The sequence below is a fragment of the Malus domestica genome, chromosome 15 (assembly GCF_042453785.1).
Source record: "Malus domestica chromosome 15, GDT2T_hap1".
NCBI classification, from domain to species: Eukaryota; Viridiplantae; Streptophyta; class Magnoliopsida; order Rosales; family Rosaceae; genus Malus; species Malus domestica.
Window position 1 is genome coordinate 8,699,577 of NC_091675.1, and position 15,449 is coordinate 8,715,025.

A 15,449-nucleotide genomic window follows, 5' to 3' on the forward strand; every position below is an offset into this window, starting at 1 on the left:
TTTTATTTTATTTTATATTTTTTGCTATAGGGCCTCCGTTTTCTAGAGATCCACATCCTAACATCACAATAGCTTTAATTTGGTGGCCCAAAAATAACGACCAGATCCAGAAGCCCTTTCCTCTCACGGTGCCCCGATTTAAAACGACGTGTCGGCTCTGGAGTCATCATAGCCATAGCCACCAACAGCATCGCTGCCGTCAAAAAACTCAAACCATTATTTCCGAAACTCAGTCTTGAGAGAGAGAAGGCAAAAATGGCGTCGTTGCTGAAATCTTTGGTGGATCCAAGGACGAACTGGTTCGCCCGCCAGCACATGAAGGCCGTCTCCCAGCGCCTCCGCCATTACGGTACACCTCCTCTTTCCCAAACCCTAATCTCTCTCTCTCTGTATGTATATGTATCTCGGTGTATGTATAGGCCGATTTGGTTTCATTTGATTTGATTTGTGCTAAAATTGGTAATGGAAATTAGGGCTTCGATACGATGATCTGTACGATCCCTACTACGATTTGGACATCAAGGAGGCTCTGAGTCGTCTGCCGAGGGAGATTGTGGACGCTCGTAACCAGCGTCTCAAGCGCGCCATGGACCTCTCCATGAAGCACGAGTACCTCCCCGACCATCTTCAGGTGCCTTTTTCTTTTACCTCATATCATTTCTGTATCACTTTGCTTTCCAAATCTAATCCCTGATTTAATTCATAGGGATTTGTGGTGTGTGGAATTTGACTACAATTTTGCATTTTATGATTGATATTGGATTAGTATGACTGAGAACTTAATCATGAATGATATAATGTTAATTGGAATCAAAGGTTTTGCCTTTCTAATTCATATGTCATACAATTCTACAAGATTTTTTGTGAAATCGTAGTAGCATGTGTAGAATGTTGTGATTGGCTCATATTTTAAGCTGGCAACAATGAAGTGACCCATGTGTTTTCAGCAGTGGATGATTTGTGCAATTGTGCATGCTTTGCATTTAGTGGAAAAATAATGTGGTGCACTTTCGGATAAATAGTGGAAGACATGTTTGGGATTCTTTCCACTTTGTCCTTGTTTTGGTTTCCCATTGGAATGCCACGTGAGTGGCTTTGAGTTTGGTCAAAAGGCAAAGCAGAAAGTAGGAGCATCATGATGCATCATGATTATGTTTGTAAAGGAAGGAAAGTTTATTTTTTTTTCTTTGTTTAAAGGCAGAAGCAGGGCATTAGAGAGGCAGAGAGCATTCGGCTCTCTCCTGAGAAGGCATCAGAAAAACATCCAAGGTGGACAGAGCATTCGGCTCTTCCATGGGAAAGGTTGAACATGGGTTGAGAGAAAATCAAGACAGCTAGAGTGAAAAGTATTCTAGTGAAAGAACTCTTGGGGTAGAGTGAGGCTCTTGGGAAAATTCTATGAGTGGGTGTACAAGGGATTTGGGATTGGGTTATGTCGATTTAACTCATGTGTACTTGTACTGTTATTCTCATAGTGAAGAGCAATATCTCTCCGGGGACGTAGGCAGGTTTTTGCCGAACCTCGTAAATTTCTCGGTGTCTCTATTTCTTGTATTTTATTCTGTTCAACTGAGTGTGATTTTGGTGAGGTTGTAATCTGAATCTCGTTTCCGCACTGACGAACGGGCCAAGGCACAACAGGTTTTGCCTTTCTAATTCATATGTCATACAATTCTACAAGATTTTTTGTGAAATCGTAGTAGCATGTGTAGAATGTTGTGTTTGAATGTGTTGTTCGGTGCATATTGTAGCAGAAAATTGAGTTTGAATGTGTTGTTCGTATTGTTGGCGCCGATATTCAGCATATTGTAACCACGCATATATTTATGTAATATTAAAATGGCATTGTAAACACTTGCCTTTGTTTTGCTATTTGCAGGCACAGCAAACACCATTCAGGAGCTACCTTCAGGAAATGCTGACTCTGGTAAGTAACGTTTGTTTTCTTCTTTACTACGGTTGTTTCTTGGGTGTTTCAGTTTGTGTTTGTGTCGTCAACTATGAAGCTTCTATATACCAACCTGTTTGAGTTTTTAACTAAAACATTGAAGATTTCCGGTGACTGTTTATTTTTTAGAACAGTTTATGGGAAGATATGTTTACATGTAAGGTTTTTTGGAATATCTTTATTGCTAATTTGCTACATGTGTGTAATTTGGGATGGGAAAAACGTCAATTTTCCTTTTTGTTATGGTCTCTGTTCTCTGGCAATCCGTGAACAGAAGATATAGAATAACCAATATAGAGAAGAGCGTGAGGCTTTGGATGTTCTACCGAATTAGAAAAAACAATCTATGATTTTGCACACGTATGACATGTTGGGTACATAATTTGTCATTAACTGCTAAATTATGCTTATGTTTGCAGGTGAAGAAGGAAAGCGCAGAGCGTGAGTCTTTGGGAGCTTTGCCACTCTATCAGCGCACCATTCCATAAGCATGCTATTGCCTCTTTAACTATTTTTTTTTTTGTTGGAATGAATCTTGGGATGAAATGATAGCATTGTTTCTGGTATATGTTTCCACACCTGAACGGAGATTGTGTTCTGTTCTAGAAGCTTTTCCAAATTGTTGCCATTTGAGATTCGAAGTTGGAACTTCCTTGATGGTTATCATATTCTGGAAGTCTGTTTTCCAATAATAATGTGCGATCCAACTTTCAACTTTAATACGTTTGATTGCAATAAGCTGCTTTCTCTACAAGTGTTCTTGAATTCTTTCTATGCTGCTCGTTTGTTACCTTCTATTCATGTTCCGAGTAAAATCTCTATGATTGGATCAAAAATCGATTTGAGTTCTGCAATTTCTCACAGTACTTGTGTTTTGGATCTTTATGGGCACCAAGAATGGTTGCCTACCTTTTGTTGTCCTATATTATTTGTGAAGCCTGTAGAAATATGTTCTTGCAAGGTTATTGTTGGCTATGAGATGTAGTGGAAGGACGACTTACATGGCACAGGGTCATGATGATGGTATACTTGCGTTATGTAAGTTGCTCTGTACTAGAGCGGTTGTGAAATGTGGATGTGGATGTGGATTCCTTAAAATTTTATAGTTTAAAACTGTGTAATACATTTAACTTTAATTTGCCAAGAATGATAGTTTTGTAATTAAATAATTTTTTTTCAGTTACAGTTATTATATTTTCGTCATGAGTATTTCGGTTTGTAAATTGTATAATATTATAGATGTTTTCAGCGCCGAAAAACAAAATTTAAGATTTTCTTTCTGTGAGCCACTGGAAACTATTCGACCGTAGGCCTAAGCATACCTACGATTTATTTGGACTTGGTGAAACAAAAGTTCGCTTCACGGCGTCTCAGCTAGGGTGGGCATGATTTGGTTCAGTATGGTTTTAGGGTAAAACTGAAAATGAAATTAAAATTTATTTAGGTTTGGTACGGTTTTGGGTTAAGAACGGAAATGGAAACAAATTAATTGGTTTTGGTTCAGTTGGGTTTCACACAGTTTTGGTTTAAGTTTGTGCCTCACTTGTAGCAAATCACCAACGAAAAAATTTTGGTGTTTCAAGTCGCTACTTTGAAAACTTTGAAATTTTGAATCGTACATCGCTTTAAAAGACCATTGAGCTCGTGGAAGAGCTTGAGAAGGCATTTGAGCTTGGGAACGTGATACTTGCGAAGTCCTTGTGAAAGTGAAACTAATGGATGAGAAGTCATTGAATGTGAACTAGAAGCTTAAGAATGTTTTGGAGTTTGTTGTTGTGGTTGTGGATTAAAAGTAAGAGAGGCGATGTTTGAATTCAAATTGGTCAATTGTACACAATACAAAACCATAAACAATATAAACTACATTAGCTGTTATATACTTTAAAAAGGAATTAGTTTTCACTTTTTGATTTTCAATTTTTAGTTTTTTATTAGTTTTATTTATTTATTTTTAATTGAAAAAAAGGTACCAAACATGTTTTCAGCTTACAGTTTAATAAAAAAGTGAAAACTAAAAATGAAATGGTTATAAAAGGTCTCTTAGTGATGCATATAAATGCAATTTGATTTAATCAAGTTGGCTAAAGCACAATGTCTTTCTTTGCGCTCTTCCCCAAAGTATAGGTCTAAAAGTGATCCAGGGTTTCCAATTCTAACATTAGGACTTTAGGAATGGAAATTGCCTCAAGCCAAGGCAAGGCAAAAGACCGGTGACTGGGAAGTTCAGTTTGTGTTTGGGAGTCCAGCAATGTCCCTCTCACCTCCTGCAGAATTATTCTACGTCTCCAAAAGACTGACCATGGTCAATCTATGGATTAAAGGAATTTCTTATCGAAAAAAATTGGAAGTTTTAACGAAAAGTTCACAGTACTGTTCATTTTAACGAAAAACCACATTTTTACACTAAAAAGTCAAATATGGTACTATTCACTTTATATTTTATTTTGTCCTTATCATTAAATCTCAAAATTTTCAAGTCATTTTCATTAGTTTTCCTAAAAAAAATTGATTGATCTAAAGGGACTAGGTGCTTTAACCGATTGGAGGAGAATGAGCTAGGTATTAAAGATCCCCCATATATTATTTAAGAGCATCTCGAAAGAGATGCAAATTGAGATGTAAAAACTGGATATAGAATTTTATATTTCTGAGAGATGAAAATTTAGAATTTCTGCTATCAGAGAGGTATATGGCTGAGAAAGAAAATAAAAATGCCCATTTTAAGGCATTTAACATTTTTTATTGAAGATGCTCTAACGAGACGTTTAAATGATAGCGTGTTTCATTTGTTCATGCATGTATGAGCTCATTTTAAAATAATTAAATGCATAAATTAATTACAGTTAGTTTTAAAAAAACGTCAAATAATTTTGAATGGGATGAAACGTAACACAGTTATAGCATTACGAAGAATGAGGAGAAACGTTAATGATTGGTCTAGTGGAAAAAGTGAAGTTCAAGATCCAAAATTTAAATGTGGATAAACAACAAAGAAAGGGAGAAGATCGACCTCCATCAGCATCATGTGCATGTATTGTAATTTTAGGTGGCTCCTGTACTTGAAAACCTAGATGGATGCGATGCATGGTTCAGTGAGTTCAGTCTTCACTGTCATAGTCGATCAAAATTCTCATCTCCTTACAACAAGGTTGATCTTCCACTCATTTATCATGCAATCTTATATGCATTCCTCTTCATAAATAAGTACATTGCCGACATTCTTTCTTGTTCCTAACTGAGCATGCATGTTACCTAATTTTCACTTGGCATGCTTGTTTTCAAATTTATTATGCACATTCATGAATCCATGAAATTTTTTAGTGAAATTGTCTGCATATGTTAGCAGTGTTGGTGATGTGATGGTTATGGGAACTGGTGTAAGTCGTATGCACGATTCATTAGCCAAAATAATTTAGTAGTGGGTCTCATTTGTTTGTGCATGTATGAGATCATTTAATTTTTTTACTCATAACAAATAAGAAATTGTTACATCAATAAGTAACTAAAACTTGACAAAATTTTTTGTGACGCTAGTATTATTGTTTAAAAATTCTCACAATAGTTGTAAAATAGAAATGCATCGGACTATCTGTTCATCCTAAATTTTTATTTCACACAACCATTGCGAAAAATGAAAAACTAGTGTATACATGCAATTGTAAACAATCGTACTCGCACGAATTGGAATTTACCACCGAGCATTCCATGTACCATGAGCCCCATGCTTTAAACCATCTTCCACATTGTCTCCCTAGGATTATGATTCTTCACCAGGATCTCTCTCTCTCTCTCTCTCTCTCTCTCTCTCTCTCTACCGTTTGGTGCCCCAATTTACCTAGGATGCGTTGTCTCATGGAACGGATTTTAGTTAATTTTTTGTGTCACCCTTCCCCATGGAACACAAAATAATAACTTGTTGGACAACAATACCCATCCTCTTTTTCATTAATTTCACTATCTACCCTCTCTCTCCCTTAGCCTCCTTCTCTCATGTAGCCTCCTCCTCCTCCACCACAAACTCAGCAACTCAGGCTAACCCAATCCCAGTAAACCCATATGAACCCAACCTAACCTTCCTCCCGACGCCTCCCTCCTCCCTGCTAGTCCCACGACAAGACCGTAGCCCTCCACCACAAAAACCTCAAGACCACCCACTCGCAAGACGTGCCGACGCCGTCGCTCGAGGGATGGGACGACGAGGATTAGGCGGAAGATGTGAGGGATGACATTGAACTTGTCGGTGGTGGCTCAGGTAAGGTCGAACTCGTCGGAGTGGATGGGTACGATTGTCATTTAATCCTTTGTTCCATTCCGATCTGAGCATACACCAAACGTAGCATGAAACCTCTCTTCCGTCCCGTTCTATCATGTATGTGTACCAAACGGTACCTAAAGGATTAAGAACCCAAACACACGAACCTGTGTATCAAGAAAATTGGGAGGTCAAATTATTATTCAAATCATTGAACACAAAGTTGGGTTGTGTTACATCTGAAAGCTTATAATTGTTAGTTGAAAACAACCATCTGAGATTGAGATATGCTATCCAATCTTGAAGATTCACTTCAAATGTGAGGTTGCTTTAGGTGAATTAAATTCAGGATAGGCAGGATATTTCATGTCCCTTTTCTTCAATTGCTGGAGATATGCATGAGTGCTGACGGTGTCACCCGAGAGTGGTATGCAAATAGAAAAATACTAGACTCTAACGTACCCATCTAATGTTTCGGTTTATATTTTCTTATATATCACCTTAATAATATAAATGTCAACTTGTGATTTGGAGAAAGGTGCCAAAAGGGTTCCTGCAAATAATCTCATAGCTTAGTTCGATCTCCACTAATTTCATTCCCCCTAATATATATAGTTATCTGACTCACTTGTGCTACCATTTGTAAAATAAAATAAAAAATAAAAAAATAAAAAAAACATTTCCCCTCTAGTTTAAGTTTTAAATTTTGCTGTTTGCAAAAGAAGTGATCTACATCATTATCTTATCTTGAGACAACTTAATTAAATGCTGCCACATGGAGAGTACAGCCACCGTCCGATCTGTCCAATTAAAGTGCATAGGTTAGCATGTCATTTTCCATGTATAGCTAAAGAAAGTGCAGCTATTTGGTTCGAAGTTGATTTCAGAAACAAGCTCAAGATCAAACCATCCATGGTTATCATTCTCTGAAAACCATAACAATTATTTTTCAAATTTTGTGGTATTATCCGAATGAGTGATGGCTTTCATTGGATAAAGGATAATATATGCTTGTATAGTTGTATATATGAAATTCATTCATGTCAATATTGGTAATGCAACTGTGAATTCGTTTCTCCAAATTTTTGCCACAATATTACGTTTCTATTGAGCCTATATATCCAACTTGGAAAGAGATCTAGATGGCATATATGCAGTGTCGTTAATGTTATCATAATATAACATGCATGGCACTTCAACTTCACGTGCAAGTGTGCAACCATGCATGAACCCTAAAAGTCGAGCCTTCGTTTTCTTGCGCTATTTCCTGGCTTGATTTCCAAATTATAGATGAAATAAGATAAGTATTATCTTATTGAGATTACTCAAAGATTATTGCAAAGAGTTATTAGGTACTGAATAATTGTAATCAAAAAGAGAAAAACTTATATAGAAACAGATTAATTGTCATTGTGATGTCTCGATCTAAGTCTACTGACATGTTATTATGCTAAATTTTTCTTCATATAATATAATATTACTGAACTAAACGTTATGCAGCGATGAATTCATGCAAATGGCTGAGGTCTGACAATTTTGACGATGACACTTGATCATGCATGCATTTGGTCCCGTGCCCAAAAGACATAGGAACAGTCGTTTTGGGAAAAGAAAAGGGGTGCTTGTTTTCTTGTGGTGGGATCAATTGGAAAGTGGAGAAAATGGTGATGCTGTATATTTCATGTCAATCGGTTTTGGCATTTTATCCTAGGGTTGAAATTCTTTGGCTACTTCCATGCTTGTCGCATATCTAAGCAAACAACCAAAAAAAATTTTATTGAGATTTTTGGACCCATTAAGTATTTTTAGTTCCAAGTTCACATTGTTTAATTATTGGCTAATCTTCACTGTTGTGATTGTTCAGAAATTTAAGGATATCTAATCTAAGTTTAAAATTTCATCATTTGCATTAGGCAGCAATTGGAATAAAGATTGTCACATTTTTCTTTGACGAGAAAAACTTTTCTAACACATCTTAATTTATACACTAATTATACAATTTAATTAAATTAAGATAATTTCGTGTGTAGTAACTTTTCAATTTCGTGAGAAAGCCGACATTTCTATCACCAATTGTATACAACTAATTTCTTTAAAAAAATTCTCCCTATGGACTTGCCATTCTCATTCCTATGTACCCTCGCCCTTGGACATGAATCACTAGAGAGGTAATACTTCATTTTTTTAAAGAAAAATGATCATTTTGTTTAGACACAGAAACTGACATACATGTTGATATCGTTTGAAATGAAAAGTTTTAATAATTAATTTCCTAAGTTTTCTCTTTTCTACGACACCTTATAACTTCTACATTCAAATATATATATATACATACCCTTTATCCAAAGGGATACCCATAAAATGATTTGTTTATCCATGTACAAATACTTAAGAGAAATTAATATTGATTTAGATGGTAGATGGTAGGTGGTCAATCATAACTTTGGGCCAGTGAGTATCAAGAAGAGTCCAAAAAGTAAGGGGACAAGTCCCTAGATTTCTGGCCTACGCTGGTCGTCCACATGCAGCCGATCCTGGGGGTTGAGGCTCTGGATCAAAACCGGCCCACTTCGTTTCCTTTTATTTTTAATAATTTTTTTTAAATGGTAAAAAAGGCCCACATATTGCTCGTATGTCAAGCCCAGAACCCGGCCAGAATCATGGGGTGCTACGATCCTACACAAATTCAGATTACGATCAATTCAGATTTTTCGGGATGAAAATATGGGTCCCCCCAACATCACCCCCAATCACTTCCCCTACATTCCTCGTGATGTGTTTTTTCGGGTTAGGGGTACTTTGGTCTTTTGAACCTTGAACCTTTGTAATTTTAATGGATATTAGTGATCCTCCCCAGATTTTTTCCATCAAATTCATACCATCAATCAATTTGGATTTTTAAAATTTGATTCAACGGTTAAAATGATTATAACTTTTAAAGGAGGATCCTATTTTTAACCGTTGGATCAAATTTCAAGAACCCAGATTGATTGATGGGATGAATTTAGTGGAAGAGATCTGAAGATGATCTTTTCCGATATTAAGCATTTCCAATTCAAATCCTTTATTTTACTGGATATTTTGCTTAATGGTCTTTTTAAATAAAAATGTTAATTTGCTATATTTTAGCATATGTTACCACATTACTCATGAGAAGTGTGCATGCCCGTCTTAAGAGGCTCAATTTTATTCAATCTGTTCATAATTGTATTTTTTAAATTCCACTTATATCATGAGCTAGAAATAATAATTTCATTTATTGTCAATGCAAAAAGGGTTGTAATTCAAGTGATTACAAATATTTTTTTGTTTGCATATGAGGTTCGAAGTTCAATTCTCCAATCTCGTATTATGTATGAAAAAACAAACATACAACTTCTCACATGAAATATACAGAATAAATAGAAAAATGCATCTTTTTTTTATTCATACAACGGTAACCTTATGATTTTATTATCCCTGTTTAGTTGGTTGTCTCATATTTGTATTTGATTCAAAAAAATATGAACTTGCTAACTACATATCGGTTTCATGTCGTCTAAAAAAATCATTACTCCACTCTCGAACTATCACTTTCAAATCTTCATTTGTACATCTTATTTTGTTATTAAGATTTAAATCAAATTAGTAATACGTTAATATAACATATCGAGCTAATTAAGAAGTGAGCATTATAAGACCGTGTGTGGCTGCCTCTCTTGAGGTCATTTATCTCATACGACCTCACCGGCAAGAATACTAGTGTACCAAACAAACATTAATAAATGGCATGTGCTTTGGCCTCAGTGCCTCACCAAATAGTATAAGGTCAAATATGTCATTAACACATAAAACATTCCCCACTTATTGTCAAATTCCATTCACTATGGTTAATTGTTTAACAAACTTCATTTCCATTTCTAAAAGACAAAATTGTACATTCCTTAGTTAATCGAGTCAGTTGGTCGAAACAACGCGACCATTTCTTTTCACATACATTTGAATTGGCTCCTACAAAGTTAGAGTACTTAACGTCACGTTCGAGATTGTTTTCTGTAAAAAAAAAAAAAAAAAAAGCGCTTATGCTCATACGTATTTCATTAAAAAAAAAATAGAATATAATTTTACGACTCAGAAACACTTTTAAATTTTTCTATCAAACAGAAACAAAGATACTTTTGATTGTCAGAAAACGCCATCCCTTTCGAACGTAATCTCAAACATTCCCAAGAATACCACTTTTTTAACGTGAACTTGGATTTCAAACATGTATTCAAATGTGCGAGGATACAAGGGTGTCGTGGGCATGCATGCTTCGCAACAACCAAGGTTGAACGAAACCATGTGACCTTAAAACAGCTTTTGTCTTCAGGTTCAAATCCGCCACAACACATACAGATTCGGATCACATGTCGACATATGCACTTCACCCCCTTACAAAAAACAAAAGAACTCAAGCCTAAACACGTCATTTCACAGGCCGCGCGAAGATAGTCAAAAATTCGAATGGCAAACTCGTTATATTCGGTAAACCTAAGGGCAACTTTGGACGCTGACATGCATATAAACCCTTCCTCTCTCCCTCTTTTCCTTCCACTCAGCATTGCTCACCAGCTTACACCTCAAAAATTTGCAGAAAGAGTTTGAATTTGATTGATCAAAATTATGAGAGGGGTAGCCGTTTTGTTGTCGGTGCTGTTGTTTGCCACTTGCCACTCAGCCTTCTCCCTCATCGATGGTAAAGCTTTTTATATCACACTAATTAATTAACACAAATAATATTTTCATTTTATTATTTATTCAAGCATTTTTATTTGGTCCTTTTCAGTTCTTCATCTTGCTCCTTAGGTATTTGGCCGTTATGCTTCATACTTTACTTCAGGTTGCCGTATATCTTGCTAGTATAGTTGATGAAATAGGAGTAGTATTTCTTGAAATTTGGTCGAAATTAAAATTTCGTAAGTATTGATCTCCGAACTTGTTACAAAATGAAGCAAATGGTTTTTTTTTTATAAAAATTCTCTTCAAAATAAATGAGTTTTAAGAACAAATAAGCGACGAAAATTCTAATAGGTTATTTAAAATGATCGTTACTTCACATTGTGATGCATTTAGAGACAAGTACTCACAGATTATTACTTCCAGCGATCAAAGCTTCAATTGGCCTAAATTCAGGGACTACTACACAAATTTTATTAGTATATCACCTTTTACTAGCTTAATTTGTCAAGGTTATGTATGAAGTTTGTGTGAAAAAGACCAAAATAGCCTCATACTTAAGCATAGGTTCATCTCTTGGATACATGGGTGGAGGGTCTTCTTCGTCTACTCATGGTCATAGAGGAAGAAGGGTGACCGGAATTGAGGTTTCTGTTCACCTAAGTTTTTTCTAGTTTTCGAAAATTTTGAATTCCTTGAGGGGTAAATTTGTCATTTAGGTCTCACCAATCTCTTCTTATTTTCTGAGTTGTAACTGCATCTTTTGCCTTATCCAAAGGTTTTTTTTAATGGATAATGTTAGAGAGATTAAATTTGAAGATTAAATTTACAAATTAAAATATGTACTAAGTACGTTTATCAAAATATACCAATATCTTTTAATTTTTAAAATTTATTCTTTAAATTAAGTCTCCTGGTTTTATCTTTTTGGATTTCCATTTCCTTATCCCTTCAGATCTTTTAGAGTAAATGTTTGGACGGTTGTGATTAATATTATTCTGTGGCGGTACCAATCTATTTACTAGCTTCGCAGAGTGTCAGAAACCTCACATGGGTGCCTAAATTTATTTTGAAAATCTGAATGATAACTACTGGTCATTATATAAGTAAATTTAATGAAGAAAAAATTTCAGTTAATTTTTTAACATAAACATTTCACAACTATATAATAACACGTGGCATCCCTTATCTTTCGACATATTTAAAAATCTCTTTACAAGCGCACCAAAATCCAATCCACTACATTTGTATAACATCAAATTTATTACCATTTACAGTAAAAAGGCCAATTCATTTTCAACCATGCATAACTTGGTCTAGAATTACAATTATTGTTTAGTTAATTATCATCTCATAAGATAAAGCAAACATCTGAATTAAAAATGTTTGTAACTGAATTGGTTAAGAGTATTTCTTCTTGTGGTCGACTTTTTCGAGTTCAATTGTCATAATTTTGTGCCCAACAAGATTTTCTACGTTCGTTTGATTATAGTTTTATCGCATAGTTTCATGTACACGCATTACTCATTACTTATATGTCACATGGACCACATTCTTGTACTACGTTTTATGTTTGTTCGCTGAGAAGTAGGCCATGCCTACTTACTTTTACACGCCAATTGCAGTTTAACATGTGTATATGCCTTTTTTATTTTGTATTTTTATTGAATTAATTCTGCATATCTGTCGTGCTGTTATTAATGATTATTGCGATAAAAAATTATTCCTTTCCTAAAACAATGTCATACACTAATGCAGGTTACTTAGAAAATGGCAATTTTGAGCTACCCCCTAAGCCCTCAGACATAAAGGGTTCAGAAGTGATCGGCCGATATGCCATACCAAAGTGGGAGATTTCTGGGTTTGTGGAATACATTAAGTCAGGCCAAAAGCAAGGGGACATGTTGCTGGTTGTCCCCGAGGGAGCCTACGCAGTTAGGCTCGGAAATGAGGCCTCGATTAAGCAGAGCATTAAAGTGACTAAGGGGTTGTACTACTCAATCACTTTTAGTGCAGCGAGGACTTGTGCTCAAGAGGAACGTTTGAACGTTTCTGTGGCACCGGACTCCGGAGTGCTGCCTATCCAAACAGTGTATAGCAGCAACGGGTGGGATTCATATGCTTGGGCGTTTCAGGCGGATTATGAAACAGTTGAGCTTGTTTTGCATAACCCCGGAGTCGAGGAGGATCCGGCTTGCGGGCCTCTGATCGATTCGGTCGCCATCCGAACTTTGTACCCTCCTCGAGCAACCAACAGTAAGTTCTCTTATCAGATACCTAACATGTTATATTTGAATTGACAGTATGATAATATAACACGAGCATATTTTGAATTTGATACTATAATTGCTTAATATAGGTGACCTAGTTACATGCAATGAGATATTCTGATGTCTGTCTTAAGGTAAAAATGGGGTCCTCCTATAAGGAAGGACCACACATTTTGTATAGCTGTATGGAGCAATTGTTTCACCTCCATCAGAAAAGCTAAATAATTCAGGGCTGTGGGTGCAATTATTAGATGGCAAATGTCCTTTTTGGGTCCCTCTGCCTAGGTTTTTGACATGCGTGACATCAATAGTAAAAGTTTTAATACCACAGAAACTATAGTGGTTCCTTGAGGGGAGAACAAATATATCAATTTAGGTAAATCTTTGCTATTCTCGATAATTCCATAGATCTCATATTTCCGTTTAATTTCTCAGTCATCCCCCATAGACAATGCTCCTTTATTAGTTGGCTCTAATCATGACTCTGAGGCTATAAGTTGAGAAAAACTTGTGTACAAGCACTCTATCGATCATGTCATTTGTAGGACAACTTTCACAAAAGTATGAAATTTTATAGTTTGGTCTCACTTGACCGTATATCTCATTCATTTCGGATGAAAGTTGTGCTAATTAGGCAACACTATCATAGTTTCCGTTGTATAAATTGAGGCCGGTAATTTAAACTTCATAAAAACATGAATGGTGAGTTCACATGGATTGTTTATTTGTACGAGTCTCACAATAAAGTGTACACATACATGCATCAATTGTTGGTGTTGAAAGCAAATCTCATCAATATAGGCTCGTGCAGTGCCTAATTTTTAGGCCACATTGTCTTGGACATCACAGCTTGCCATGACCTTCTTTCCCATTCTGTATTAAAATTGTAGGGTATATCATGTCTCTCCCCTTCGTACATTGATGCATGCATAATTGAAGTGTACCAAATTGAAACTTTAGGGTAACACTCTATTGTCGGACTTACTGAAAACTTAGGGTAACGTTTTGTTGTTAGAATGTTACCATATTGTAAATTTATGTTATAGGTACATTACATGTAAAATCAACTTGATCAATGATCTAGATTTACGTCGATAATTGCCTAATTATATACCCTAATGCAGAGAACTTGTTAAAAAACGCTGGATTTGAAGAAGGACCATACGTGTTCCCCAACACATCTTGGGGAGTCTTGATCCCACCAAACATAGAAGATGATCACTCCCCGTTACCAGGCTGGATGGTGGAGTCCCTCAAAGCAGTGAAGTACATAGACTCAGACCACTTCTCAGTCCCAGAAGGCAAAAGAGCGGTCGAACTTGTGGCCGGAAAAGAAAGCGCGATCGCCCAAGTCGTTCGAACCATCCCCGGCAAGACCTATGTGCTCTCATTCTCCGTAGGAGATGCAAGCAACTCATGCGAAGGCTCCATGATTGTGGAGGCATTTGCAGACAAGAACACGGTGAAAGTGCCTTACGAGTCCAAAGGCAAAGGCGGGTTCAAGCGGGCGGTGCTCAAATTCGTGGCGGCTTCGACCCGGACACGTGTCATGTTTCTAAGCACATATTACACCATGAGGAGTGATGACTTCTCTTCTCTGTGTGGACCTGTGGTTGATGACGTGAAGCTGTTGAGCCTTCGGAAACCCTAGACAGTGAGGGCAAATTTGGTAAATGCAAATTGGCTTGGAGCTAGGGTTTGAATTCAGTTTATGAACGTGAGGAAATGAGACCGTATATTTATGATATACAATGAGGTCGCTTAATTTGGGTTATGTTATGAAGATGATGATGAACTTTTGGTTCATTTTATGAGTGCTTTTTAAAGAAGAGAAGAGGCGGGATTAGTGTGAGTTTAAACATATATGTATGTATACTAATGGGGAATAATAGTGTATAATAATAGTTTGATTTTTATCAATGGTTATGTACTTTCATGAGCAAAATAAATGGGAATACATGATATTAGTTATTTCCAAAACAAAAAGGACTTAAAATCATTGCAGAAAATTGCAAGTGATAGATTGTCCTCGTAAATAGCTTATTCATCTTTGATCCATTCAACGTCATTGCGTTTCGAATAAACCCTTCTCGTCGTGTAGTTTAGATGATAATATCATTTATAATAAAGAAACCATTTTAGAGAGCATGTTTCTTAACTGTTTTGTGCTTCGTCAAGGTGATTTGCTAGGCTTTGGTGAGTCCAAAAGGCACCATAATTGGGGAGGAGTTGGTTTGATACCTGTTCCTTCTCATTCTTATTCATGACTTCCTTGAGTAAA

General features: G+C 36.2%; 2 protein-coding genes across 2 annotated transcripts; both read left to right on the top strand.

The window, feature by feature from the left end:
- Positions 1-54: 54 nt before the first annotated feature.
- On the top strand, positions 55-2,702 carry LOC103415502 (cytochrome b-c1 complex subunit 7-2, mitochondrial-like). Its single transcript, XM_008353830.4, has 4 exons — positions 55-349; positions 474-631; positions 1,880-1,927; positions 2,368-2,702. Exons 1-4 carry the CDS (start codon positions 256-258, stop codon positions 2,434-2,436), a joined length of 369 nt encoding a protein of 122 aa, XP_008352052.2. The 5' UTR covers positions 55-255; the 3' UTR covers positions 2,437-2,702.
- Positions 2,703-10,470: 7,768 nt separating this feature from the next.
- On the top strand, positions 10,471-15,154 carry LOC103456171 (BIIDXI-like protein At5g11420). Its single transcript, XM_008395825.4, has 3 exons — positions 10,471-10,917; positions 12,657-13,154; positions 14,293-15,154. The coding sequence occupies exons 1-3, from the start codon at positions 10,845-10,847 to the stop codon at positions 14,817-14,819; spliced, it is 1,098 nt and encodes a 365-aa protein (XP_008394047.2). The 5' UTR covers positions 10,471-10,844; the 3' UTR covers positions 14,820-15,154.
- Positions 15,155-15,449: the final 295 nt, after the last annotated feature.